Source organism: Lactuca virosa, chromosome 1 (assembly GCF_052849685.1).
Source record: "Lactuca virosa cultivar CGN04683 chromosome 1, Lactuca_virosa_CGN04683_v6, whole genome shotgun sequence".
Lineage (NCBI taxonomy): Eukaryota > Viridiplantae > Streptophyta > Magnoliopsida > Asterales > Asteraceae > Lactuca > Lactuca virosa.
In genome coordinates this window covers 112,061,267-112,087,350 of record NC_136426.1, presented here as the reverse complement: position 1 = coordinate 112,087,350, position 26,084 = coordinate 112,061,267, and the positions used below count along the sequence as shown (strand labels likewise).

The 26,084-nt window shown below is 39.1% G+C and overlaps 1 protein-coding gene across 1 annotated transcript; it reads right to left on the bottom strand.

Annotated features, from left to right (window-relative positions):
• Window positions 1-2,307: 2,307 nt before the first annotated feature.
• LOC145156749 (Stress responsive A/B Barrel Domain-containing protein) lies at window positions 2,308-3,756 on the bottom strand. Its single transcript, XM_079076007.1, has 2 exons — window positions 3,573-3,756; window positions 2,308-2,727 (listed from the first exon to the last, which is right to left on the bottom strand). Exons 1-2 carry the CDS (start codon window positions 3,689-3,691, stop codon window positions 2,529-2,531), a joined length of 318 nt encoding a protein of 105 aa, XP_078932133.1. The 5' UTR covers window positions 3,692-3,756; the 3' UTR covers window positions 2,308-2,528.
• Between the last annotated feature and the right edge of the window lie 22,328 nt (window positions 3,757-26,084).

Sequence of the window (26,084 nt, the reverse complement as noted above, 5' to 3'; positions counted from 1 at the left end):
TAAAGACCCCACAGTGGGCTTAGTTTCAACAGCGACGATAGCTTTATTCTCCTCCACCGGTGAAGGAATTCGCTGGAAAACATCGTTGGTAAGTGGAGACACCGTGACTTAGTTTCATCTGTGGTCGCGGGTTTCTTCTCCTCCACCGGTGAAGGAATTCGCCGGAAAACACCATTAGCCTAGGTTCTTAGTCGAGTTCGACTGAGTCTACATCTTCCCCGTCACAACGATTTGGGTTTATCTGAACCAACGAAAGACGTTGATTCCACACTTGTTCATTAATTTTCGGATCATCTTTTGTTAAGTAATTCATCCAATTGTTCAGAAAGTGTTTATCCAGTGAATACAACAAAAATCTTCAAAAATCACAATTCTAATAATTAACATTTAGCTTATGAAAATGAAATTGGGCAAGTTTTCTGGAACACTTTGATGAGAAAGTGTCGTATACTTAGAGAATGTGAAATTAATGTCAGAAACAATTTTGAAGATGAAAAACAAGCTTCAAGATAAACCTGGGAATCTGGGATCTATCCCTTCAATATTTATTAATTAAATAGAAGGGTATAAATGTCAATACATAGTTATTTTCAGTGGATGAATAAAAACTGAATGTGGCAAAATCAGCGCCCATTCAAATAAATAGGAAAATTCATAAAATACACAAATAGTGATACATTCTCTAGAATTGAATGAGCATGCTCATTTACTATTGTGTCTCGTGATCATGGACTCAATCGCTCCAATATACATTTCCTCATTAGTCGTCAACATCCTCAACATGAGAACCTTAAAATCAATGATCAACAACTCCTCCTACATATTTATAGTTCGGGAAAATTTTAATAACCTTTAAGGATATGAATCTGATTTACTTATACATTAAAATAATATTACTATCAAAAGGGGAAATGACACGAATGTCCTAAAATGTTTCTAAAGTTGGTTGATTCAGTCCCTAAAGTTATTTTTTCGATTTATGATGGGGGTATAAGGTAGGTTATGACCTGCTCTTCTAGTACGTTTCAACCTCTAATAACTGGTACACCATACGAAAATGACCATTTAGACCCAAAAACTCATTTTATGCCTGCATAAAACCAAAAAAAAGTTAAGTTTGATGATCATTTAAACCAAAACTTGCTAATTTTAAATAGTAGTATCAAAGGAACTTGAGGGAACAAACAATTCATTAAAAGTCACAAAACCATTTACAAAACACCGATTTTTGACTTTGAAGCAGAGCATTGACCAACCATTTTAGCACATCAGAACTGTGATTATTCAATTTGAATTTTACTGGACCAATCATTGATTAATCAGCAGAGCATCTAAAAGCATCAGACTTCATCTTTATCGGATTAATTTTGAATATTCAAACTTTCCTGAACAAACAAAACATCGACCTCAACAAATACCAACCCATTATAATCCCAATGTAGCTTCTTTGTAATTTTCTAGCTTCTTGCTAGTGTTTTTGTTTTTATGTATATTTCTGCCGTTCCAAAACAAAAAAAAATACCAACCCATTGAATCCCACTAATTTTTAAGATCAAACACAACTATCAAAACATAATCGATCATGAATGACCGAAGGAATATGAACAAAAGGATCGATCAAGAAACTAAAACAATTTGCTAAGGATATCAGAGAATCATTGAATTTGAATTGATGATGGAAAATCGAATAGTCGGATATCACTAACAAGAAACCTATTGAAATATTTCTTGATTGTAAGCATCAACTTGCGTGATCCAGTATGTGTAGGGGAATTACATATTTATTAGAATGTTTTATATTGTTAGATATATCTTAGTTATAAAATTTAATAAAAATACCTTGTCATGTTTTAAATTTTTAAAACATGGTATTGAGTATATATGAATTTGAGACATAAAAATTAAACTTTATATTTATTATTAATTAATATCATTTAAGTATATAGTATAATATTACAAACATTAATTATTATATTTCAATTATAACTAATAAATTAAAATAACTAAAAATATATAAATTTAAAATGAAAGTTAAAATCAAAAGTTCTGTTATGGTAAACTCACCTTATGAAAGTTCTCTTTCCAAAAAGATAAACAATATTATATTTTAATATAAATGAATAATATTATTTTATAGTTAATATTATAATCTTGATTTATATCTAATTGGTCCAAAGAAATGGAATGGTGAAAAATTTGAAGTGGGCTTGGAAATGTTACTCCAGTAAAAACACTAATCTAGCAGCCAATTTTAAGCAAGATAATTACAACCATAATACACATATTATTCTAATTAAATACATGGAATACACCAATATATCTTGTGCATTGAAATTGTAATTATTCCGAACCGGTCCATCTTGGTTCATTCAAGAATCCACAAGAGTTCCTCATACAATAATCAAATCTCAAAAAAGAAAACACACATTAAACTAGAACACATAGACTTCACATAATAAAATTTCTTAATTCTTCCGATTTAGAAAACCTCTAAATCGTTTCAAATTGTCAAATACCATGCACACCGGCTACTGTGGGGTCTTGAAAGCAACAACCGGGAAATCAAGAAGCACAATTTTTTCGATTGCTGCTGAAAATGTGGCCGAGAATTGCATGTGATTTGGGTGAGTTTGGAAAGCAGTGAAATCATCTTTGGAGCCAAAAGTCATCATGAAAGCATGTGTGAATCCTTGCCTTAACATCTCCATACTTTCAATATCCTTTCCCCTGTTACATTAAGTATAATAAGGTTTGTTAGGTTTATTTGGAAAACTAGTTTCTAACTAAAAAATTAACTGATAAAAAAAAATGACATTTTGTAAAAGTAGTTGAAAAGCTAGTTTCTAAGAGTTTAAGTCATTAAGGCTATGGATGTGTGAATGCATAAAGGGTCATTTGATCCACTTAATCCATTAAGACATGATTGACATGATTCACGTATAAAAATATAACGTTTTATAAAAGTAGTTGAAAAAACTAGTTTCTAAGAGTTAAGTCATTAAGGCTATGGATATGTGAATGCATAAAGGGTCATTTGATCCACTTAATCCATTAAGACATGATTCATATATAAGAAAATGATGTTTTGTAAAAGTAGTTGAAAAACTAGTTTCTAAGACTTTAAGTCATTAAGGTTATGGATGTGTGAATGCATAAAGGGTCATTTGATCCACTTAATCCATTAAGACATGATTTATGTATAAAAATATAACGTTTTGTAAAAGTAGTTGAAAGAGCTAGTTTCTAAGAGTTTAAGTCATTAAGGCTATGAATATGTGAATGCATAAAGGGTCATTTGATCCACTTAATCCATTAAGATATGATTCATATACAAGAAAATAACGTTTTGTAAAAGTAGTTGAAAAGCTAGTTTCTAAGAGTTTAACTCATTAAGGCTATGGATGTGTGAATACATAAAGGGTCATTTGATCCACTTAATCCATTAAGACACGATTCATGTATTCACTTAAAAAGAAACATATCTATATCTATATCAAGTAAGTCGTAAGAAGAAAAGAAAGGGTTTCTTAATTGTATTTAATGCATTAAAAGTTGTATATTAGTAGACTTACCAAACAAAGGATTTAACAATATCAACTTGAGAAACAAGCTCCTCCAATCCTTTGATAATATCCTCCACCACCACCTCTTCCTTGAACTTAACCACCACCAAATGTGTGAACTCCGCCATCTGCCACCGCAATCCACCACCACTATGTGTATTTATATATACTCAAACACACAAACTCAGGCTCCTACATATACCATGTGACACACACACTGACACACACATTTGGAGGTTGAATTATTCTTTGTGTGTACAACACCCAATGCACGAAAAGTAAATGTACAAGTGGGCACGGCACCTCAATTCACGACCCACAAGTCAGCACTTCCGTCGCTGCGTCCCTACAGTCAAACCCACCGACACCATTGTCGGAATCATGACAAAACTTCAATGGGGGGATATCTCTGGCTAGATATGTTTTGTTTTCTTGTACCTTATGCATCACTACTTGTACAATCTTGACTTGGTCAATCTCTATTTGTACCTGGTTCATACACCAACTCGTTCTCATTAACCGATTAACGGGAATATAAACGTAATTAATGCTTTCATAATTTTTAACTTTGAATAAGGAAGATGAATTTTCTGTTTTTAAAATCAATTCTTAATTAGTCTTTTTTATACTATTTAGGTAGATGATTCACAAGAGTATCACCAATGGTAGAACCAATCCTAGACCTATGTTATTAATAAGAATTATTGCCACAATAACCTCTAATTTGATGTGGTTAACTTCTTTCAAGATTTTTTTTTAGTTTTAGCTAATTTACTTTAACTATGTAATTTATTTAAAAATCTCATCATTAAATTTGTTGTTTCCTAAATACATATCTTATTTTAAAAACATTTCAATAAAAAAATATTAGTACGAAAAAATATTTGGGATATTAACTAAAATAATCCTTATAGACAAGGAAATTAGCAAAAATAATTTTTTTATTTCATAATTTAAAAAAAATAACAATTTTTTTTCAAAAGACCGCATTCTAGACTAATTATATTTGTTCCAGAGTTGGTGGTGGTTGGTGAGATGTTACGTAAATGTATTTTGGAATCCGACATCGTTACATTCTGAACTAACACAAATACAGTGAATGTAAAAATATTCCAAAATGTTGTTATGGAGTTGCAAAAATCACTCTTTCTATGTCCATTCTTAGTCTATTTTGAAGATTTTTTTTAGAAATTGTTTACAAAATCTTGACATCTAGACTTGTATTATTGAAAATGAGTATTGTAATCATTTATCCAGAGTACATGTTTGTAGTGGATGATAGTGGATGACAATGAGTGCAATTGACGGTATATGCATTATATTGTTCCATATTACACATGTTATGATGTGGATTTAACCAACGATGTCAACTTAGATTGGTTACGTTAGTTGTTCGAAGTAACCAAATATGTCGTTGATAAAAAATAGTTATATATTTTATTAACAACAATGGTGTCAAAAAATTTCTTAGTATTGTCACTAGTATGTCTCATAATACAATATAATTGTTTGTTGTTAATCATGATCTGGAAAATAGTGTTAATCGATTTGCAAAGGAAAATCATTATTGTAACGCCCCGACTCTCAGGTATTAAATTTCAGCTTTACTCTTCCATATTGAAAAGTCTACTCGACGAGTTGGAGGCCCTGACTCGTCGAGTAGGAACGCATTTGGACCGCAAACTTAAGTGACCAACTCGCCGAGTCGGAGGACACGACTCGACGAGTTGGAGCTGGAGGATGAAACCCTACTTTCCGGGGTTTTGCACTCTATTTAAGGGTCATTGGCCTCCCTTAGCCTCCCATTTAGCCCCTTGTGAGTCCAGAAACCCTAAATCGTTGTTTTCTCTCCATACTTGTATGTTTTAAGCATTTGAAGGTGGATCTTGGTGAGGGGAACTTGAAGATCAAGAAGTTTGAGGCAAGGAACGTGTGTGGATCTGAAGTCTACCCCAGTTTAGCATCATTTGAAGGTATCAAGTCGTTACCTTGATCTTCTTCTAGCTAGATCCTTCTACGTTTGAGTTTTGGGGCCATTTTGGCATTTGGTGCTACATTTCGAGTGATGAACCAAGATCTGAAGTTGCAACTTCAGATCTAGGCTCATCTTGGCCCTTACATTCATAAAGTCTCATTCTTTAGCATGCTAGTGTAATTCCCTTGCCTAGAACCTCTTCTTTGGCTTGATTTAAGTCATTAGCACCTTGCATGTACGTAAAGTTTGCAACTTTATGTAAGAAGTATGCCTTAGGAGCCTAGATCTACGTTATGGAGCTTTGGAATGGCTTAAAAAGCATCTGAATGGAGAAAAGACTGAAGGGACTCAACGAGTTGCATGGTCAACTCGACGAGTCCGATGAAGATTGTCATGCAAGGACTTTTGCTTGGACTCAGCGAGTCAGTAGGGTGACTCGGCGAGTCAGCTAGGGTTTTCCCGACATTTGGACATGCATGAACTCGGCGAGTTGCGGGGAAACTCGACGAGTCAACCGGGGATTTCATGACTTCTCGAGTTCAGGAAGGACTCGACGAGTCGGTGAACTGCACTCGACGATTCGGGTCAACATGGATTGTTGACCTTGACCGTTGACCTTGACTTTGGCCAAGGATTGACTAGTTGACTTCTGGAGTATTTGGTAATTTGGAAATTTATGGAAATGGTCTTATGGTAAATATGGGTGGTGGAGTTCATGTCGGTGATTCGAGAGTTGAGCTTGTCACTTAAGTGTGATAGTTGTGAGGTGAGTTATCCTCACTTTATCAACAAGGTCTAAGGCACCAATGTCGGCCCTTATCGGATTTGTATCCGGGTTTATTGCATGATATGCTTATTGATTTACATCCTGGTAGTTAGGATGGTGATATGCTTAGTGACCTGGTTAGGTCAGTATCCTGGTATATAGGATGATGCTATGTTAGTGACCGGTTAGGTCTGTATCCTGGTTATAGGATGTTGTTATGATTGATGATATGTTAGATCGGTTTGACTGTTATATATGCTAGCATATGATATTATGTGCACATGTTTGTTTGATTGGGGTTTGGGTTGAGGCGGACCTGCTTTGTGTTGAAGGCCAACATACCTAGGGCGCTCCGGATAGACTACAGGCCCAGGAGGGCATGTCAGTCAGACCGAAGGCCCGACGAGCGGTCCGGATAGGCTGTAACCCCTGCGAGGCGGTCCAGACGTGTCGTAGGCTCGAAGAGCGGTCCAGATAGGCTGAAGGCCTGCGAGGCGGTCCAGTCAGGTTGAAGGCTCATTATGCATGTTGTTTACTTATATGTTTATATGACATGATTATGATTATATGGCGTTGGATTTTGGGGGTAACTCACTAAGCCTTCGAGCTTACATGTATCGATTATTGTTTCAGGTACTTCAGACGATCGCGGGAAGGCGAATGCGTGACCGTACACTTCCTTGATTTATGATTATTATTTTCTGGGAACTCTGATATGATACTATTTTGGAAAACGAATTGTAATAACTTAATGATTTTAAATGTTTTAAAAAGTTCAAATTTGGCATGATTTTTATGGATGTTACAATTATTGTGGCAATAGGTCATATGATGCCGAAAGTAACCAAATATGTAATTTATAACCATTGACACTAAATCAAATTCCTTGTTACGATTGGTTTGTATATGAGGATGGTCTTAGGTTAAAGGTAAACTTGTTGGTGACGATGGTCTAACATTTGACGGTGATGAATCAACAATTAATCAAGCAAAATTAATGAGGTTAGATAATGATGTGAACTTACTTCCATACTGAAACATGGTGGAAAAAACTAGTGTTTTTTAGAATATGATGATATGACATTAAATCCAATGACGAGGAAACTAATCCCCAAAAACAACGTAAGGATAATTACCCATATAAGTTTTCTAATTCTGAAGAAACAAATAATACTTATTGGGAATTCCTAATTGTTACTATTGTCGAATTTTCAACCGAAAAACGTTAAGTTTCATTAGCCCACAGACCTTCTTCACATGTCAAGTTGTTACAATTATGATGTAACACACGAAATCCAGAAGGCTAATTAGAGGAAGAAAACCCCAAGTAAAGAAGGTCTACTCGCCGAGTCCAAGGGGGGTGACTCACGAGTAGAAGCAAGATCAGGACGCGGGTAGGAAGGACCTACTCGACGAGTCGGGAAGACCTACTCGACGAGTTTGTCAGGGTTTGAGAAACCCTAAATCCGGGTTTGTATCTCCTATTTAAGCATCTTATTCTCCACCTTTCAACCCCATTCTCAGCCCCCACTGTCCAAACCCTAGATCTCGAACCCTAATGATATATTGAGCCATTATTGAGTGTTCTTGAGTGCTTTGAAGCTTGAAGAAGAAGGAGAAGCTTGGGGGATTCAAGGAAAGGCTTGTAGATCCAGAAATAACTTCTCATCCTCTTCATTTTCTGGTAAGCAAGTCTCAACCTTGCTTAATAGCTTGATAGATCTCTTCTTTGTCACTTTATGGGGTTTTGGGTCCAAGGAACTTGATTATTCGATTATGGATGTCCCAAGAAAGGATCTATTCAGATCTGGAATCATTGAGGAGTGTTAAGGCATAAATGTGCAAACTTTATGCCATTGAAGTCCACATGCAAGCTCTAAGGTGTTAGTTTGAGCTTGATAAGCCCAAAAGGCCATATATGGAAGGAAAGCCTTAGACTTTATGTGCTCATATGGTGTCTAAGATTTGGATCTCGATTTTCATGCTTTGGTTTGAAGTAATATGAGTTTTGGGACAAAGACTTATGTCTTAAGGAGCTAGGTTTGAGCTAAACCCATTAAGAAGGACTAGTAATGGGTAAAGTTGGAAACTTTACCCTTAAGAGGTCATTTCCATCATGTAGACGAAGTTTGGGACTTAGATCTGAAGTGTAGGGGCTTAATCCATTAAGATAGCCCAAACAGACTGAGGGACTCGGCGAGCCCAGGGAGGAACTCGACGAGTCGAAGTGAGTTGTCCTGTTTTCTGTTATGGTAGAACTCGACGAGTCTGAGGAATGACTCGACGAGTTGATGTGATAAGTCGTGACCATGAGTAGGCAGGGAACTCGACGAGTCAGGGGTTAACTCGACGAGTTGGATCGCGAATTCAGGAATCTGATTTTAGAACTCGATGAGTTGATAGAGCAACTCGGTGAGTTGAGTCAACTCGGAGTGTTGACTTAGACCATTGACTCGGACTTTGACCAAGGTTGACCTAGTTTGACTTTTGAGGGTATTTTGGTCTAAGTGCTATTTTGGTACTGATAGCTCGGGGAGCCGAAGGAGTAGCAGTTTGGGGAATTGCCAGTTAGCAGCCATAAAAGCATCAGCAGGGCTTCAGCAGTGCAAGGTGAGTCTCCTCATTGTGTGCATGGGTCTACAGCCACAATGCCGGCCCATTTAGTTTATGTATGGTAGGAAGACCCAGGGGTTAGCCCTAGGCATTTTATGTTAGTATGTAATTTCGGACCAAGGTCCGATGTCGGGCGGTGCCCGAGGAAGGTTTATGTGTATGCCATTCTGGACCAAGGTCCGATGTCGAGTGGTACCCGCAGAATGTTTGCATGTTAGATTATACTTGTTGTCTATGTGATACTTGTATGTGCCTGGTAGGGAGGTGAGTGTGGGCGAGGTCCCGTATCTCATCATTGGCTAAGTATGGACGGGGTTCCATATCTCATCATTAGAAGAGCAAGGGCGGGGCCCGTGGTAGGAGTGAAGTGAGTGTGGGCGGGGGCCCATATCTCACTTTCAGTATGAGCGTGGACGGGGTTCCATGACTCATCAGTAGCAGGACATGGGCGAGGCCTAAGTTAGGCGAGGCCTTAGAACAGGAATACATTAGAGTATGTTTCTTTATGTGCTAGTATATTTATGTTATTGTATGTGGATAGCGGTCGAGGTCCAGAGACAGGCGGGGCCTAAGAGAAACAGATCTGTATACCGAGTGGGGCTCGATGCCAGGCGAGGCCTGATGTCGGTGGGGCCCGATGCCGAAGCGAGTCCGATGTCGGGCAAGTCCCGATGCAGCGTGCGAGGGCCCAATATGTGGTTATGTGTATGGTATGTGGTAGGTTGGGGAAACTCACTAAGCTTCGTGCTTACAGTTTTCAGTTTTGGTTTCAGGTACTTCTGGTAGCGGAGGGAAGAGCTCGGGATGACTGCATTGCACACTCCAAGAAGTTTTAGCAGGGACTTCTTATGCAGCTGATGGCAGAGAGTGAGTTGGAGGATACCCTAGGGCAAGCCTAGGATGAGAGTAGTGTTGGGTGCAATAGTAGTAGTGAAAGGGACTTGGTGGAGTCAAGGCAATTCTTGAGGAAAGTACGGATAGATGTAGAAGGTAGTATGGGCCCGTACTACTGAAAGCAGAGGATCCGTACTCAATTCAAGAAGGGCTGAGATAAACCAGGGAACTTGTAGTGCATGTGTGATCCCTCAGTAGTGATGAGTATTCTGATGGTTATTATGATATGTTGCAGAATAGTGACGTTACGTACTAGACCAGTGGGCAGCTCTGGTGCAGGCGAGGGATCAGGCTCGGGCTCAAGAGCCGAGCAGCTCGGGGAGAAGATGAGAGAGTTTATTTCGGCTGAGATTATGCGCAGTATATAGGACCAGACTCCTTTGATCTTCGGTGCGGTCAAGGAGGGCACTTGGAGATTCTGGATGAGAGGCTAGGCTAGGAGCCTTCCGTACTGAGATGGCAGCCATGATGGGGACACGCACATTGACATTTAGAGAGTTTAGAGCTTGTGGAGCACCAGATTACCATGGGGCTAAGGACCCCATTACTAGCAGCCCGTGGTTGGCCGACGTCGCCAATGCTTTTCGTTCTAGCCGGTGTCCCGAGGGGGACAAGGTCTGACTCGCCTCCTGTCTCCTGAAGGACAGAGCGCGCGATTGGTGGGAGGAGGTAGGACGTGTCATCGGGGATGATGCCGCATTGGACGCGATGACATGGGGTGACTTATCGTCCAGGTTCAGGGCCGAGTTTGCACCAGTGATTGAGGTGCAGCAGCTGGCACGGAGTTTCAGGACTTACAGCAGACTACAGAGACGGTGGCTGAGATCACCGCCATGTTCAGAGAGAGGGCTCTTCTTGTTCCGCAGTATGTAGCGGACGAGGAGATGAAGAAGGCCCGATATCACGAGATGTTGAGGAGTGACATCAGGCAGTTTGTGAGTCGATCCAGCTGCAAGACGCTGGAGGATATGATCGCTCGAGCCATAGAAAGATAGATTGAGTTAAAGTCAGAGAGGAAGAGGAAGCCGGAGGAGATTCAGGTACCCACAAAATCGGGAAAGAGGCCCAAGAGGTCAGATTCGAGGTTGAGAGATTATTAGGGCCGCAATCGATGTGGAAAGTGCGGTAGGACGCACGAGGGTGCGTGTAGGAGCGGCGGTGGTGGTGATTTTGGCTGCTTCAAGTGCGGCCGGATCGGTCATTTTAGCAGAGATTGTACAACGACCACCGCCCAGGGATCAGACCTGATCTGTTTCCATTGCAGTCAGCGGGGCCACAATAAGGCCCAATGTCTGAGCTTGGTTACGACAAGACAGGTGATAGCACCTGCTCCTGCGACGTTGAGGATCACCGATGACCGTCAGGGCCGGGCAGAGGCGCCTACGGCAAGGAGTAGGGCTTTCCAGCTGGTCACAGAGGAGGGGCGGGCAGTTTCCGATGTTGCAGGTGCGTATCTTTTGCTTTCCTGTTAGCTTTTATTTATGATTTTATTGTTATGGTAATGCATCGATATTAGTAAGTGTACTTTATAATTATATTTCCTGCTTATGATTGAGTTATATTCTATCTTCATACCATGGATATTAGAGTAGTAGTTCGAAGACGTTCCCTTTCAGAGTAGGTTCTTAGGATGCAGTAACTGTAGCAAGCGTGATTGGAACTCAGGAAGTGTTTCACGAGCTTTCAAGAGCAGTATTGTATTAGTATTGGTCAGCATAGATCACTAGCAGTGGTAAGTGTTGGTTGTCAGCAGATTGATCATGGGATGGTAAGGAGGATTGGGAATCCTTTCCAAGTTATGAGTTGTAAGGAGCTAGTTGAATCAAAGTGGGGGAGAACCATCCAAGTGCTCAGGAGCATAAGTAAGTGCAAAACTAGGATGAGTTCGCATCCTTATTGAGAAGGAAAGCAGCCCAAGTGGCTGTTTGGATAGAGGGGTGCGAGAGTTGGGAAGTTTGTGAAAATTCCTAACATTGAGTTCGTATATTCACGGTAGTTGATAATTGGTTTGGGAAACCAGATTGGAGAATTCCTGTCAGGACGTGAGTTTAGCCAGGATGTAAGACTGCGAGATCGCCGTAACATTCACCAACAGATAGACAGTGTGGGAAGTGTTGTAAGACTGTGGGATGGCCATAGCATTCACTAGCGGTTAGACAGTGCGGGAAGTGTTGTAAGACTGCGGGATGGCCGTAGCATTCACCAGCAGTTAGACAGCGTGTGATGTGTTGTAAGACTGCGGGATGGCCGTAGCATTCATTGGCAGCCAAGTTAGCGGAGTGTGGGCGAGTGCCCGTATCTCCTAGTTAGCGGAGTGTGGGCGAGGCCCGTATCTCCTAGTCAGCATGATAGGAATCTAGAAAGGATAGTGTTGGGTTTTGAGCATTCTAACACTCCTATGGTGTACATGCAACCCTATAAACCTTGGATCTATGTTTTCTCTATTATACATGCAAATATTAAATATTCCAAGGTTTCATCCTAACTAGCATATTATGAAGCACCTATACTACAAAGTTCTAGTTAGATGACATACCTTTTGATGTAGCTTGATGTCTTCAAGCTTTAAGAGCTTAGCCCCAATAGTGTGGAAGCCTCAAGTGGAATCACAAATCACCAAAACACCTTGGAAAACCTTTAGAGAATATGGATACTTGGCTCACATTATGAAATCGGTTATTGCCCTCTTTAGTGTATCCACACTAGCCACTAGCATAATTTCATGAACCATAAGACCCTTTATATAGTGTGGAGGATTAGGGTTAAACCCTAATACCCATGACCTTTCATTTCCTAGGATCCATGGGTTAAAGCTCCATGGACTATCCATGAAGACTTAGCCCAACCTAAATGAACTTGGCCCACTACACATATATATATATATATATATATATATATATATATATATATATATATATATATATCTAAGAGTCCATATTTAATTAGTTCCTTTTGATCACGTAATTAATTATAAATTAATTCTTGATCAATACTAATTAAATAATATGATTATATATTAATATATTAGAACTTATAATATATTAATATAAATCATAAATATACTATTCTCAAAAGACTATCCATATAAATTGTGCCGGTGAAGTGAAACCCAAATGGACCATGCCGGGTCGGGTCAAGTACATACCAAATATAGTTATGGACTTAGACATTAATCCAACAGTCTCCTACTTGGATAAGTCTAAAACTATTATTGAGTATGACTTCAAAAACCAACTGGCAATCGTAGCTCTTAAAGCCGCTGTCGAACTCTGATCTTGTCAATGAACTCTGACCTTTGTCAATGACTTGTCCATTAGATAAGGGATCATATATTCCTCCATTCTAGATATCATATGGACTGAGACATGGATTATCAATCATTCTCTCTGTCCATTTGTTGTTTCCCGATTTCCGATTTATGATGACTGACTGATTGAACAAATCAAATCAGTCCTGGTTTGGCCAAGCACTCACATGTGTCATCACTAAATCATCGAGGGGCCCATAGATATCGCTTTTATCCCGAAGGTAAAAGGAATGGATAAACTTCGACACATATGGCTTGTTCTACTACTTGTTGAATCATACACAAAGGCACGTTTTATAACATCGAGTTACCAAATGCGTTTTTGTGCAATAAATGTACAACCAACTCATAGTAACAACTCATATCTCTAGGTTTGAAGAATATAAGATATTATCGTATCATGATCACTCATGATAAAATCCATGAAGTGATTCAAATGAGCGCGGGTTGAATCCAGTACTCAGAACTTATGAGCACTCATGAGTGTTGTAGCACAACTTTGTACACCAACTTGGACCTCTACAAGCCAACCCATGACAGTCTTGATTCATATCTACTTCCAACATATGACCGACTGTGGATGGTTTGAATAACTTAGTCATTCCGGAAGAATAACCTAGTTATTATGGAAGTCAAAACATGCAAAGTGAAACACAAGAATAAATGAATCAAATATGGTATCAAACCCTATGAATATAAATAGACCACTTTTATTTATCACCATAGTGATTACTCATTATTCATTGTTTCGGTTTTATCAACTTTATACCTGAATTAAAAACACTAGTTGTCCCATGCTCCAAGCATGTACACTATGTTTTTCTAAACAATAGCTTTGCCATACACCAAGTATGCACTCTATGTTTATCTATGATCCTTACTTTGTGAACTAGATCGATTGAACATAATTTCAATGATTCTCTTTTCACACTTCCAAATCCTTGTCGTAAATGTAAGAATTCCTAACATTTATCGAAATCTGTTTAGATTTTAAACTTATATGCATTGTTCCTCTTGTAATGATTATGCACAAAGCCACAAAGACTTGGCAACAATCATTACAGAGTATTCCAATGGAGAGAAATTCCATGGAAACGATGTCTCAAATTCAAAGCGCATTGCTTTGAACATGCTTCTTGCATTAAGTTTCTTTAACCTTACACAGATTGCTTCCACCTATGAAGACAACTCTATATTCCCATTTTGACTACCACTTCTGAACAAGAGTTGCCTCTTTTCAGACTATGTCAATATGGTCCTTCCAATATTAACAGTATACTTCCAACTGTCCTTGAGCAACCAATCTTTGGTAAACCTTAGATTGTCCTCGACAATTGCTTAATCACTTTAGTCATATCCAATTCTAGACATTTTCCTCCTTAATGCCGCAAGGCATTTGGAAAATTCAGAAAGGATAAATATTATAGCACATGTAATCGATCTTGTACCCAAAGCAAATGGGACACAATTCATGATGTCTCACATAAAGACATGATTCTAGACCAGTATTTTGCTACAATATTTGTATTTGCCATGTTTCCAAAATTTGACTACGAAGAGGGATGCCGTAATCATAATCGAATTTTGAGAATACAATATATAGAGTTTTTCCTTATGTTGAACCAATTCAACATGAAATTCATATATATATTCTTGACTAAAGATGATTAAAATCTCAATCTAAGCTTAAAATCCCACTCTAAGCCTTTTAGAATTGACATGAAGTATAATTTCCTCTCCCTTAATTATAGCAAAACAACTTTTTCAACCCCTGCAACCTCACGAATTGAAACTTTTGTTTTCTATAATTAACATTGCTAATATGCAATACTTATCATAATTATCATGCTCCCACTAACATGATGATTATTAGCATAACACTTATGCTCCCACTAGCTTTGACATGTATCCAGAAAACAGCTGGACCTCTAGAAGTCAATACTTTATTGACATTCTTACTAAAGTTCAGATTTCTGATACTAGATTGCTTTGATAAGGCTTTATCAAAATTATACACCTTATCTTAGATAGCTCACAGGTGTGTCTAAACAATTTCAGAACTATGAAAAGGGATGCCGTAATCATAGTCTCAATTGTTTAGACCTTTGCCATTTCTCATAAGTCCATGTTAGTGTGTCGGTTAACCACGCACGCTCCACTAACGACTTTGAGAACTGCAAATATCACAATTGCTATCTACTTAAAATATACTTAGTGAAAGAATTTCCTCACCATCAATTTCATGAATCGGAGAGAAACCTTATGACACTTAGATTTTATGGTGTATGTGTTCTTATCCATGTGAATTTGTCAAACCATAATCACAAGACTAGGTTAGTGAAAAATCCTAACTCATATGGATTGAACTTGTGCAATCTTAACCTCTTGCCACCTAGCAGCATAAGGGCCTACCATTGCTTCCAAGTAGTTATGCAAACAATTGAGAACATGTAGAACTCAAATATATATATATATATAGCCAACTTAACTGGAATGGGCACAGAAATGTCAACACGATAGGTTATAAACCTCTAGTTGTGTGCTAGTGATGAAATACAGGTTTTATTCTTGATTACTTCTTGAAACCCTTTCAGGATCTTTTAGACTCCCACTGTCTCCTTGACCTATAATACTTTCTTTCCAAATATTCAAGAGATAGTGTGGATTCTAATCAAGACAAACACTTAACACAATTGGCGTAAGTTGGTCTCTGTTTTATCCAAAACAGCACAACTTACCAAATTCAAATGTACAAGAGTAGAAAACCTTTTACTCTTACATTTCACTAGTGTTAATAAACCTTCTTTAAGATGTATCACTCAAGTTACATTTGTGGTGGGCTTGATCAGTGCACAAGAATGTGTACTCGATCAGTGCACAAATGATTCAAATTTTACAAATAATTAGTTTTTCACAAAACAAGTAATTATCTTAAAATTTGACAAACTTCATGTTTTTTTTTCTTTTTTTTTTTCAACTTTAAAAATCAAACATTTTCATGAATATAACAGAAAACAACCCATGGCTCTGATACCACTGTTGGGTTTTGAGCATTCTAACACTCCTATGGTGTACATGCAACCCTATAAACCTTGGATCTATGTTTTCTCTATTATACATGCAAATATTAAATATTCCAAGGTTTCATCCTAACTAGCATATTATGAAGCACCTATACTACAAAGTTCTAGTTAGATGACATATCTTTTGATGTAGCTTGATGTCTTCAAGCTTTAAGAGCTTAGCCCCAATAGTGTGGAAGCCTCAAGTGGAATCACAAATCACCAAAACACCTTGGAAAACCTTTAGAGAATATGGATACTTGGCTCACACTATGAAATCGGTTATTGCCCTCTTTAGTGTATCCACACTAGCCACTAGCATAATTTCATGAACCATAAGACCCTTTATACAGTGTGGAGGATTAGGGTTAAACCCTAATACCCATGACCTTTCATTTCCTAGGATCCATGGGTTAAAGCTCCATGGACTATCCATGAAGACTTAGCCCAACCTAAATGAACTTGGCCCACTACACATATATATATATCTAAGAGTCCATATTTAATTAGTTCCTTTTGATCACTTAATTAATTATAAATTAATTGTTGATCAATACTAATTAAATAATATGATTATATATTAATATATTAGAACTTATAATATATTAATATAAATCATAAATATACTATTCTCAAAAGACTATCCATATAAATTGTGTCGGTGAAGTGCAACCCAAATGGACCATGTCGGGTCGGGTCAAGTACATACCAAATATAGTTATGGACTTAGACATTAATCCAACATATAGTTCGTTGAGATTTGAGGTGGAGTTGGACCTGTGTAGCCCTAGATAGGTGAGACCTATGGGAAAGGCCGCTCCATGGTATGGTTTGGGTGAGACCCGTGGGCGAGGCCCGTACGATCAAAGCAACACAGGTGAGACCTGGTAAAGACCTCTAGGTAAAGGCAGGGGATCGAGGATCCCAACATTTATAGAGCCAGAGTGGCTAGGTAAATAGAACCGTGTTAGATAGCCGAAGTTTTCTTCGGAAGTCACTGGGAGCGACCGAGAGATTGTGTTGGGTTCAGTAACCGGTGGGAGTCCGGTAACCCAGATAATGATAAATCAATTGGGACCAGGGTGATCTTGGTTCATCCGGAAAGTAGATAAGAGACAGCAGGGTCTTCGGACAGGAGCAGTGACAAGGGAGTTTTAGTGTGGAGCAGCTAGTTGACCGAGAGGTGTTGAGTCACTCACAGTTGGGTTAAATAATCTAAGAGTAAAGGATTTGACTATGTTGCGCAGCTCTCGTCTGAGTCTACCGTTGCAGCGATGAGTCTTCTACTCGAAGGATTATCTGATCCGCACCTTGAATTGGGTGTTCAGCACCGGCACATAGTAAGTGGAAGCAGTCAGTAAGTAGCAACGAGGTGACCGGCACTGGGAGTGGCTGGAGATTTAGTTTCAGTAAAGGATCTATCCTTCACAGAGATAGGAAAGGTTGTTGCGTATGAACAGCTGCCTTGGGAAGGCCGTGGACCGCGCAGGGTAAAGGGTGAACCCCTTGGATGTCAAGTGTAAGTACTCGGGGAGTACCAGAAGGATTGTCGGTTGGGTAAGAATGATGTATCCAGGATTGACAGTGATTAGAGTACCCTCAAGATTTTTTTAACTCTAAGGGTTAGCTTTTCGCTCAGGAAGACCAGACGGAAGGCCAATAGAAACGGTCTTTCGAGGATTGGACCGAGCAGACGAAGTTATGCATCGTATACAACTGTTGTGAGATGGTTGCACGGTAGGTGATAGATAGCGGAAGCCGAGGGCGTGACGTGTGAGGAGTATCCGAGATGGGTAACCGCAGAAGACTTCGAGGACGAAGTCTACTTTAAGTGGGGGAGAGTTGTAACACCCGAAATCCAGAAGGCTAATTAGAGGAAGAAAACCCCAAGTAAAGAAGGTCTACTCGCCGAGTCCAAGGGGGGTGACTCGACGAGTAGAAGCAAGATCAGGACGCGGGTAGGAAGGACCTACTCAACGAATTAGTCAGGGTTTGAGAAACCCTAAATCTGTGTTTGTGTCTCCTATTTAAGCATCTTATTCTCCACCTTTCAGCCCCATTCTCAGCCCCCACTATCCAAACCCTAGATCTCGAACCCTAATGTTATATTGAGCCATTATTGAGTGTTCTTGAGTACTTTGAAGCTTGAAGAAGAAGGAGAAGCTTGGGGGATTCAAGGAAAGGCTTGTAGATCCAGAAATAACTTCTCATCCTCTTCATTTTCTGGTAAGCAAGTCTCAACCTTGCTTAATAGCTTGATAGATCTCTTCTTTGTCACTTTATGGGGTTTTTGGTCCAAGGAACTTGATTATTCGGTTATGGATGTCCCAAGAAAGGATCTATTCAGATCTGGAATCATTGAGGAGTGTTAAGGCATAAATGTGCAAACTTTATGCCATTGAAGTCCACATGCAAGCTCTAAGGTGTTAGTTTGAGCTTGATAAGCCCAAAAGGCCATATATGGAAGGAAAGCCTTAGACTTTATGTGCTCATATGGTGTCTAAGATTTGGATCTCGATTTTCATGCTTTGGTTTGAAGTAATATGAGTTTTGGGACAAAGACTTATGTCTTAAGGAGCTAGGTTTGAGCTAAACCCATTAAGAAGGACTAGTAATGGGTAAAGTTGGAAACTTTACCCTTAAGAGGTCATTTCCATCATGTAGACGAAGTTTGGGACTTAGATCTGAAGTGTAGGGGCTTAATCCATTAAGATAGCCCAAACAGACTGAGGGACTCGGCGAGCCCAGGGAGGAACTCGACGAGTCGAAGTGAGTTGTCCTGTTTTCTGTTATGGTAGAACTCGACGAGTCTGAGGAATGACTCGACGAGTTGATGTGATAAGTCGTGACCATGAGTAGGCAGGGAACTCGACGAGTCAGGGGTTAACTCGACGAGTTGGATCGCGAATTCAGGAATCTGATTTTAGAACTCGATGAGTTGATAGAGCAACTCGGTGAGTTGAGTCAACTCGGAGTGTTGACTTAGACCATTGACTCGGACTTTGACCAAGGTTGACCTAGTTTGACTTTTGAGGGTATTTTGGTCTAAGTGCTATTTTGGTACTGATAGCTCGGGGAGCCGAAGGAGTAGCAGTTTGGGGAATTGCCAGTTAGCAGCCAGAAGAGCATCAGCAGGGCTTCAGCAGTGTAAGGTGAGTCTCCTCATTGTGTGCATGGGTCTACGGCCACAATGCCGACCCATTTATTTTATGTATGGTAGGAAGACCTGGGGGTTAGCCCTAGGCATTGTATGTTAGTATGTAATTCCGGACCAAGGTCCGATGTCGGGCGGTGCCCGTGGAAGGTTTATGTGTATGTTATTCCGGACCAAGGTCCGATGCCGGGTGGTACCCGCGGAATGTTTGCATGTTAGATTATACTTGTTGTCTGTGTGATACTTGTATGTGCCTGGTAGGGAGGTGAGTGTGGGCGAGGTCTCGTATCTCATCACTAGCTGAGTATGGACGGGGTTCCATATCTCATCATTAGAAGAGCAGGGGTGGGGCTCGTGGTAGGAGAGAAGTGAGTGTGGACGGGGGCCCGTATCTCACTTTCAGCAGGAGCGTGGACGGGGTTCCATGACTAATCAGTAGCAGGACATGGGCGAGGCCCAAGTTAGGCGAGACCTTAGAATAGGAATACATTAGAGTATGTTTCTTTATGTGCTAGTATGTTTATGTTATTGTATATGGATAGCGGGCGAGGCCCAGAGACAGGCGGGGCCTAAGAGAAACAGATCTGTATACCGAGTGGGGCTCGATGCCAGGCGGGGCCTGATGTCGGGTGGGGCCCGATGCCGGGCAAGTCCCGATGCAGCGGGCGGGGGCCCAATATGTGGTTATATGTATGGTATGTGGTAGGTTGGGGAAACTCACTAAGCTTCGTGCTTACGGCTTTCAGTTTTGGTTTCAGGTACTTCCGGTAGCGGAGGGAAGAGCTCGGGATGACTGCATTGCACACACCAAGAAGTTTTAGCCTGTGATGTTTTACTTTGATATAATGAACATGTGTTTTGAAATGATACTCTGATTTGATATGATTTTGAATGAATGATTTAATACCTATGGTTTATTTAATGAAATTTTAGGACCGTATTTTTGGGATGTTTCATATGCAAAACCAAAAAAGATGTAAAGCTGGCATTAAGAATGAAATGTGTTGATGAGAGACTTCATATTAAAGTCACCAGATCTTCAACATAGAGCTTTGAAGTAGTTTTTTTTTTGTTAAAGATTGCAAATGGTTACTAAGAGCTATAAAAGATAAGATTATGGCAACTTTTCAAGTCATAAATTAATGGAAAACCACACTTTCTCAAACACTCGATGCATGCCCATAATCACCAAGCCAACAAGTGTTTGCTTACTTCTTGAAAGATATATTAGTTGATAGTACATGAAATATGTTGTGGGAAAAGCAAATTCAATGAACTCTAAATAACCATTTTAATGTTCATATTTCCTACTAGCAAGCATTAAGGTTGAAATTGTATGCTCTAGATCTATTTAGTGAACTATAAATGACCGCTCTTGTGTTGTTTTAATATTTATCATTTAAATATCATATTGATAACTTGATTCTATTCCACCAATTAAACAAAAAAGTTACAAGATAGTCTTTAAACCAGTGTTGTAAATATCGGCTTAGGCGATCTGCAACTGATTACGATTAGGGGTGCTTGGCAGAGCTTGGTCAATATCGGTCAAACTCGGGCTAGGCGCTCTTCAGCTGTCCTTGATGCTCCTGGGCGGGAATATTTTAAAAATTCAAATTTTCAAATATTACACCAAAATTTACAACATTTCAAAAATTTTAATTTTTAAATGTTCAAATTTTCAAATATTATAACAAATATTTTAAAATTTAAAATTTTAAAGATTTAAAATTTTCAAATACTAATTTTCTTATGATATATTAAGTTTTAAATGTAACGTCTGGTTCCAGGTATGCATTTACTCATTAATTTATTTATTTTGGAAGGGTAACTCGATGAGTTGGTGGCCCTAACTCGTCGAGTAGAGGGCAGACTATACGCGGGGTTTAAGCTATCTACTCGACGAGTTAAGAGCCCTCGACTCGGCGAGTAGATCGGCCAGAGTGAAACCCTAATTTCGGGGTTTTGCACCCTATTTAAGCTCCTTAACCCCCACCTCTTGGCCTCATTTCCACCCTCCATGTCCTAAACCCTAATCCACGAAACCGTAGAGCTTTATTTGAGAGTGTGAGCCATTTTGAGTGATCTTTGTGTGCTTTTGAAGCTTGTGGAAGAAGAAGAAGATAGAGGGATCAAGAGGGAAAAAGTAGATCCAGAAACTACACTCCATTTGCTATATTTTTTGGTAATCAAGTTTCTATCTTAGCTATTAGTTCATTAGATCTCTTTATGTCCATTTTATGAGGGTTTTTGGTCCAAGAGTGATAGCTTTTGGAGAATGATCGACCCAAGTGGGTATTCTTCCAGATCTAGGACCTTGAGGGGCTGATATGACATAAAGGTTCAAACTTTATGCCATTGGAGCCCCCATGTAAGCCATAGAGTGTCATATTGGCTTTTTAGCCCCAAAAAGGCCATGCATGTGGAGAAAGGTGGGAACTTTGTGTGTCCAAGTAATGTTAGGGGTTTAGATCTGAGGTTGTAAGCTTTAGTTTGGTGTATGGATGGCTTAATGACCAAGTTCTAGGTCCCAAGGAATTAGGGTTTGAGCTAAACCCTTTAAGAAGAGGTATTAATGGGTAAAGTCAGAAACTTTACCCTTAAAATGACATTTTTAGGGTTTATGTGAAGTATGAAGCTTGGATCTGAAGTGTAGGGGCTTAATCCATTAAGATAGCTCAAACAGACAAGGGAACTCGGCGAGTCCAGAAAGGGACTCGACGAGTTGAAGTCGGGTTGTCCCAATTCTATGCCAGATGGAGCTCGACGAGTCTGTGAAGGGACTCGACGAGTTGACTCGGTTGACCACGAGTCTGAATAATATAAGAACTCGTCGAGTTAGGAGGTAACTCGATGAGGTGAGGCGGATGGGAGTTGATGTTGACTTTGACTTTGACCAGGATGTTGACTTTGACCAGGGGTAAAATGGTCATTTTACCCTAATAAGGATTATCAGATTTTGATTAAGTGTTTTTGTGAAATTGATAGTCGGGGAGTCTTTGGAGCAGCAGTCAGAGATTCCTCACACGAGATTTCACAGCTAACATACGAGGTGAGTTTCCTCCAGTAGGAACCATTCTAAGGCACCAAGGCCGACCCGTTTAGTTAGTAGTAGTTCTAGACTACGGTCCAATGTCGGGCGGGGCCCGATGTAGGTTTATATGCTTTTTCGGACTTCGGTCCAATGCCGGGGTGGTCCCGAGGAATGCTTGTATGCTTGATGTCTTTGTGATTCTTGCATGTGTTTGTACTTGTATGTTTCCGGACTTCGGTCCAATGTCGGGGCGGTCCCGAGGAATGTTAGTATGCTTCGAGATTACGGTCTGGTGTCGGGCGAGGCCCGAGGAATGTTTAAATGTTAATGATACATGCTTAGGTTTATGTGTATTATTTGATTATGTTCACATGTATTCCGAGATATGCTCGATGTCGGGCGAGGCTCGATGCTGGGCGGAGCCTGATGCCGAATAGGGTTCGATGCCGGGCGGGGCCCGATGCCAGGAAATCCGATGTCGAGCCTGACTCGATGTATCAGGGGCGGGGCCCAAGATGTGGTTATGTGATATGTGTATGGTATGTGGTAGTTGGGGAGACTCACTAAGCTTCGTGCTTACAATTTTCAGATTTGGTTTCAGGTACTTCCGCTAGTAAGGGGAAGAGCTCGGGATGACTGCATGACACACACCACAGTTTTTATCATGGGAGGATTTACTCTGATTTATGATATATGATTTTGATACATTGGCAGATATTATGATATTTTGAGATACATGGTTATGAATTTTATAGGATGGATGATATTTATGGTTTTATTTTCTGGATTAAAACAAAATTGTTGGACTGTATTTTTGGGATGTTTCATTAAAATAGTTTTATTAATAATTTAGGGTTCCCGATTAATCCCCGCCAAACCGATTAATCGCTTGACCCAGTCAACTGTCGAGCTACCGCCGAGCGATTTTTACAACCTTGCTTTAAACAAAGAAATTACAACACGTCAAAAAACTAAAAAGGTGGTAAATTAGTAGTGTCTATCTAGGGTCAATTAGTAGATAATGGTGTATGGTCTTAACCTATACAAAATAACAAATCGGGTTAATCAAGGTAACTCCCCCAGCCCAAATAAGCAACATCAAACAGACCAGATTACTTGAATCGAATTTATCTACACTCATCCAAAGAGCAACCCCAAATAAAATATACCCTGATAATGATAAAACAATATCCTGAAAATCATGAAAAATGTTTTATTATATTAAAGGGTGTTAGGGGAATTTCATGCATTCATTTTGTAGTTTTAGTTCATAAAAGTGCATTGCATTTAGGTTTAAACTCATGCATTTTGCATATTTTTCGGGATTTTTCATGATGCAATTTCATTCACACACTTTTATGATATTTCAGGGACTTTTGAAGGTTGGATCTTGATGGAGGAAGTTAAAAAGAGTTGGAGACAAAGTTTCAGAAGTTTTGGAGCATTGAAGAGAGAGAATGAAGAAATAAAGAATTTGGCTTCACAGGTATTTACACGGCCGTGTAAATGATAGCTTATAATTTACGCGGGCCGTGTAAACGCATATACAAGAGCATTCTACTTCGAAGGCCTGGAAGGATTGAGCATTCTACTTTTCTTGTTTACACGGTCGTGTAAATTGCACCCTTTAATTTACACGGGTCGTGTAAACGTCTCGACAGTTTTTAAAGTAGTTTTACTCTCATATAATTCAGACAATCGGTTTTTTTGGGGGTTAGGTCGGATTTTGGGCAGAGAGAAGGCGATTTTCAGAGCTTTTGGAAGTAGATTAACACTTGGAAACACTTTAATTTCCTTTTTTGTAAGTCAATTTGAAGTTTAAACTTGTTTGATTTGTAGTTTAACCTAGACATGTGTGGTTGATTTCATTATAATTTCCGAATCTGAATTCTTAAGTATGTGTTGTTAGGTTGTAACTTGAACTTGATTTGTGTTTAACATCTAGTAATCTTTGATTTGATCTTAATCATGTGTTTGGTTTATTCTCTTTTTCACTTGATCAATGAATTAGGGTTTTTATCAATCTAGTTAATCAAATTGTAAAATTCGTATATGTTTTATGATTTGATGTTAGTAACATGCACTTAATTGATTGTAATTAAATCAAAATGAGTGTAATCAAAGATTAAATGTTCATAATCCCAAGCTTATGAGGAATATTGAATATTGTTGGTAATTGTTGCAAGAACTTAAAGTCATTTAATGATTTGATGAAAGAGCTTATTTGAATTAAATCAATTAAATGAAGTTTTATTTGAAGAACATGTTTTGAATAAAACATTTTTTGTCAACTTGGATATTAGAGTTTATTAGTATCTAAATTACCAACCTAGATAGAACATAATCATATTCATTTTGCATCTTTCAACATAATACATGTATAAGAATCAGAATCGGAAATGTATTTCTTTTACTAAATTCTGTTAACAATCTTGTTTATTTATGAAGTTTAAATCTAGTTCAAACACAATCCCCCATTTTAATATTATTTGTATTATGTGTGAAAATATGGCAAGATAAGAAGTCTTGTATTCCTGTGGACCGACCCTGCTTACTCTATACTATATTTAGTATAAGAAATAGCAGTGACTTGAGCTTTATTAATATTATTTTATCCCATTATTTGTTGGTTTGACAGCCAAACAAATTGGCGCCGTTGCCGGGGATACGGTAGTACTAATTGTTTATGCCAAGATCTTTTAGCACAGGTACACCTTTACCAGTTGATTTGGAGATAGAGAAATCTGCAAAACAAAGAAGGAAGCAAGCTAAACTTTTAAAGAAACAACAATCCGGAGCTTCTTCATCAAATCCATCAACCACATCTTCACCAACATCCAAAAGTACCACCCCACCATCTTCACCTACTCCTACCATGGCAGACAATCATGGAGGAAACCAAAATCCTCCAAACCCACCACCTGAACAAACCTTTAGACAGTGGGTCACTCAAGATGTCACCCAACAACCTTTATGCATTAATTACCCTACAGCAATCAACTTTGAACTCAAGTCTGGACTCATCCATTTGTTACCCTCATTCCGTGGTCTTGAGAATGAAGACCCACATAAATTCCTTAAGGAATTTCATGTTGTCTGTGTGGGTATGAAGCCACATGAAGTTACAGAAGATCAAATCAAGTTAAGGGCATTCCCCTTTGCTTCACAAGATTCAGCCAAGGAGTGGTTATATGACTTACCACCGGGGTCAGTCACAACATGGAATGAACTTGCAAGGATGTTTCTGGATAAATATTTTCCAGAAATGAGAGCTCCAGCTTTACGCAGAGAGATAATTGGTATCAAGCAACAAAAGAGAGAAGCCTTGCATACTTATTGGGAATGGTCCAAGAAATTGTGTTCAAGATGTCCAAAACATGGGATTACAGAATATCAGTTGTTGCAGTATTTTTGTGAAGGAATGTCATCTTGGGATAGGAGATTACTCAATGCATCAAGTGGTGGATCTATAGCTGATAAGACTCCAACAGAAATCAGAGTTCTTATCAAGAACATGGCAGAAGAGTCCAAGCATACAGTCCAAGAAGAAGAATGGTACAGTGATGCACCAAGAGGAGTGAAAGAAATTTCTACCCTAAAAATTGAAAGTCAGCTTTCTGAGTTGACTAAAGTAGTGATGATGCTTGCAAAGGACAAGGGGGTGCAACCACCAACAGTTAGACCTTGTGGTATTTGTACTCAAGTGGGGCATCCAA

What these genes read in the sequence shown, in the direction of transcription:
- LOC145156749 (XM_079076007.1), bottom strand. Translation starts at nt 3,691, where the DNA reads ATGGCGGAGTTCACACATTTGGTGGTGGTTAAGTTCAAGGAAGAGGTG. An exon ending in ATTGTTAAATCCTTTGTTTG is followed by an intron (nt 2,728 to 3,572) that starts GTAAGTCTACTA and finishes TTAATGTAACAG; the next exon opens with GGGAAAGGATATTGAAAGTA.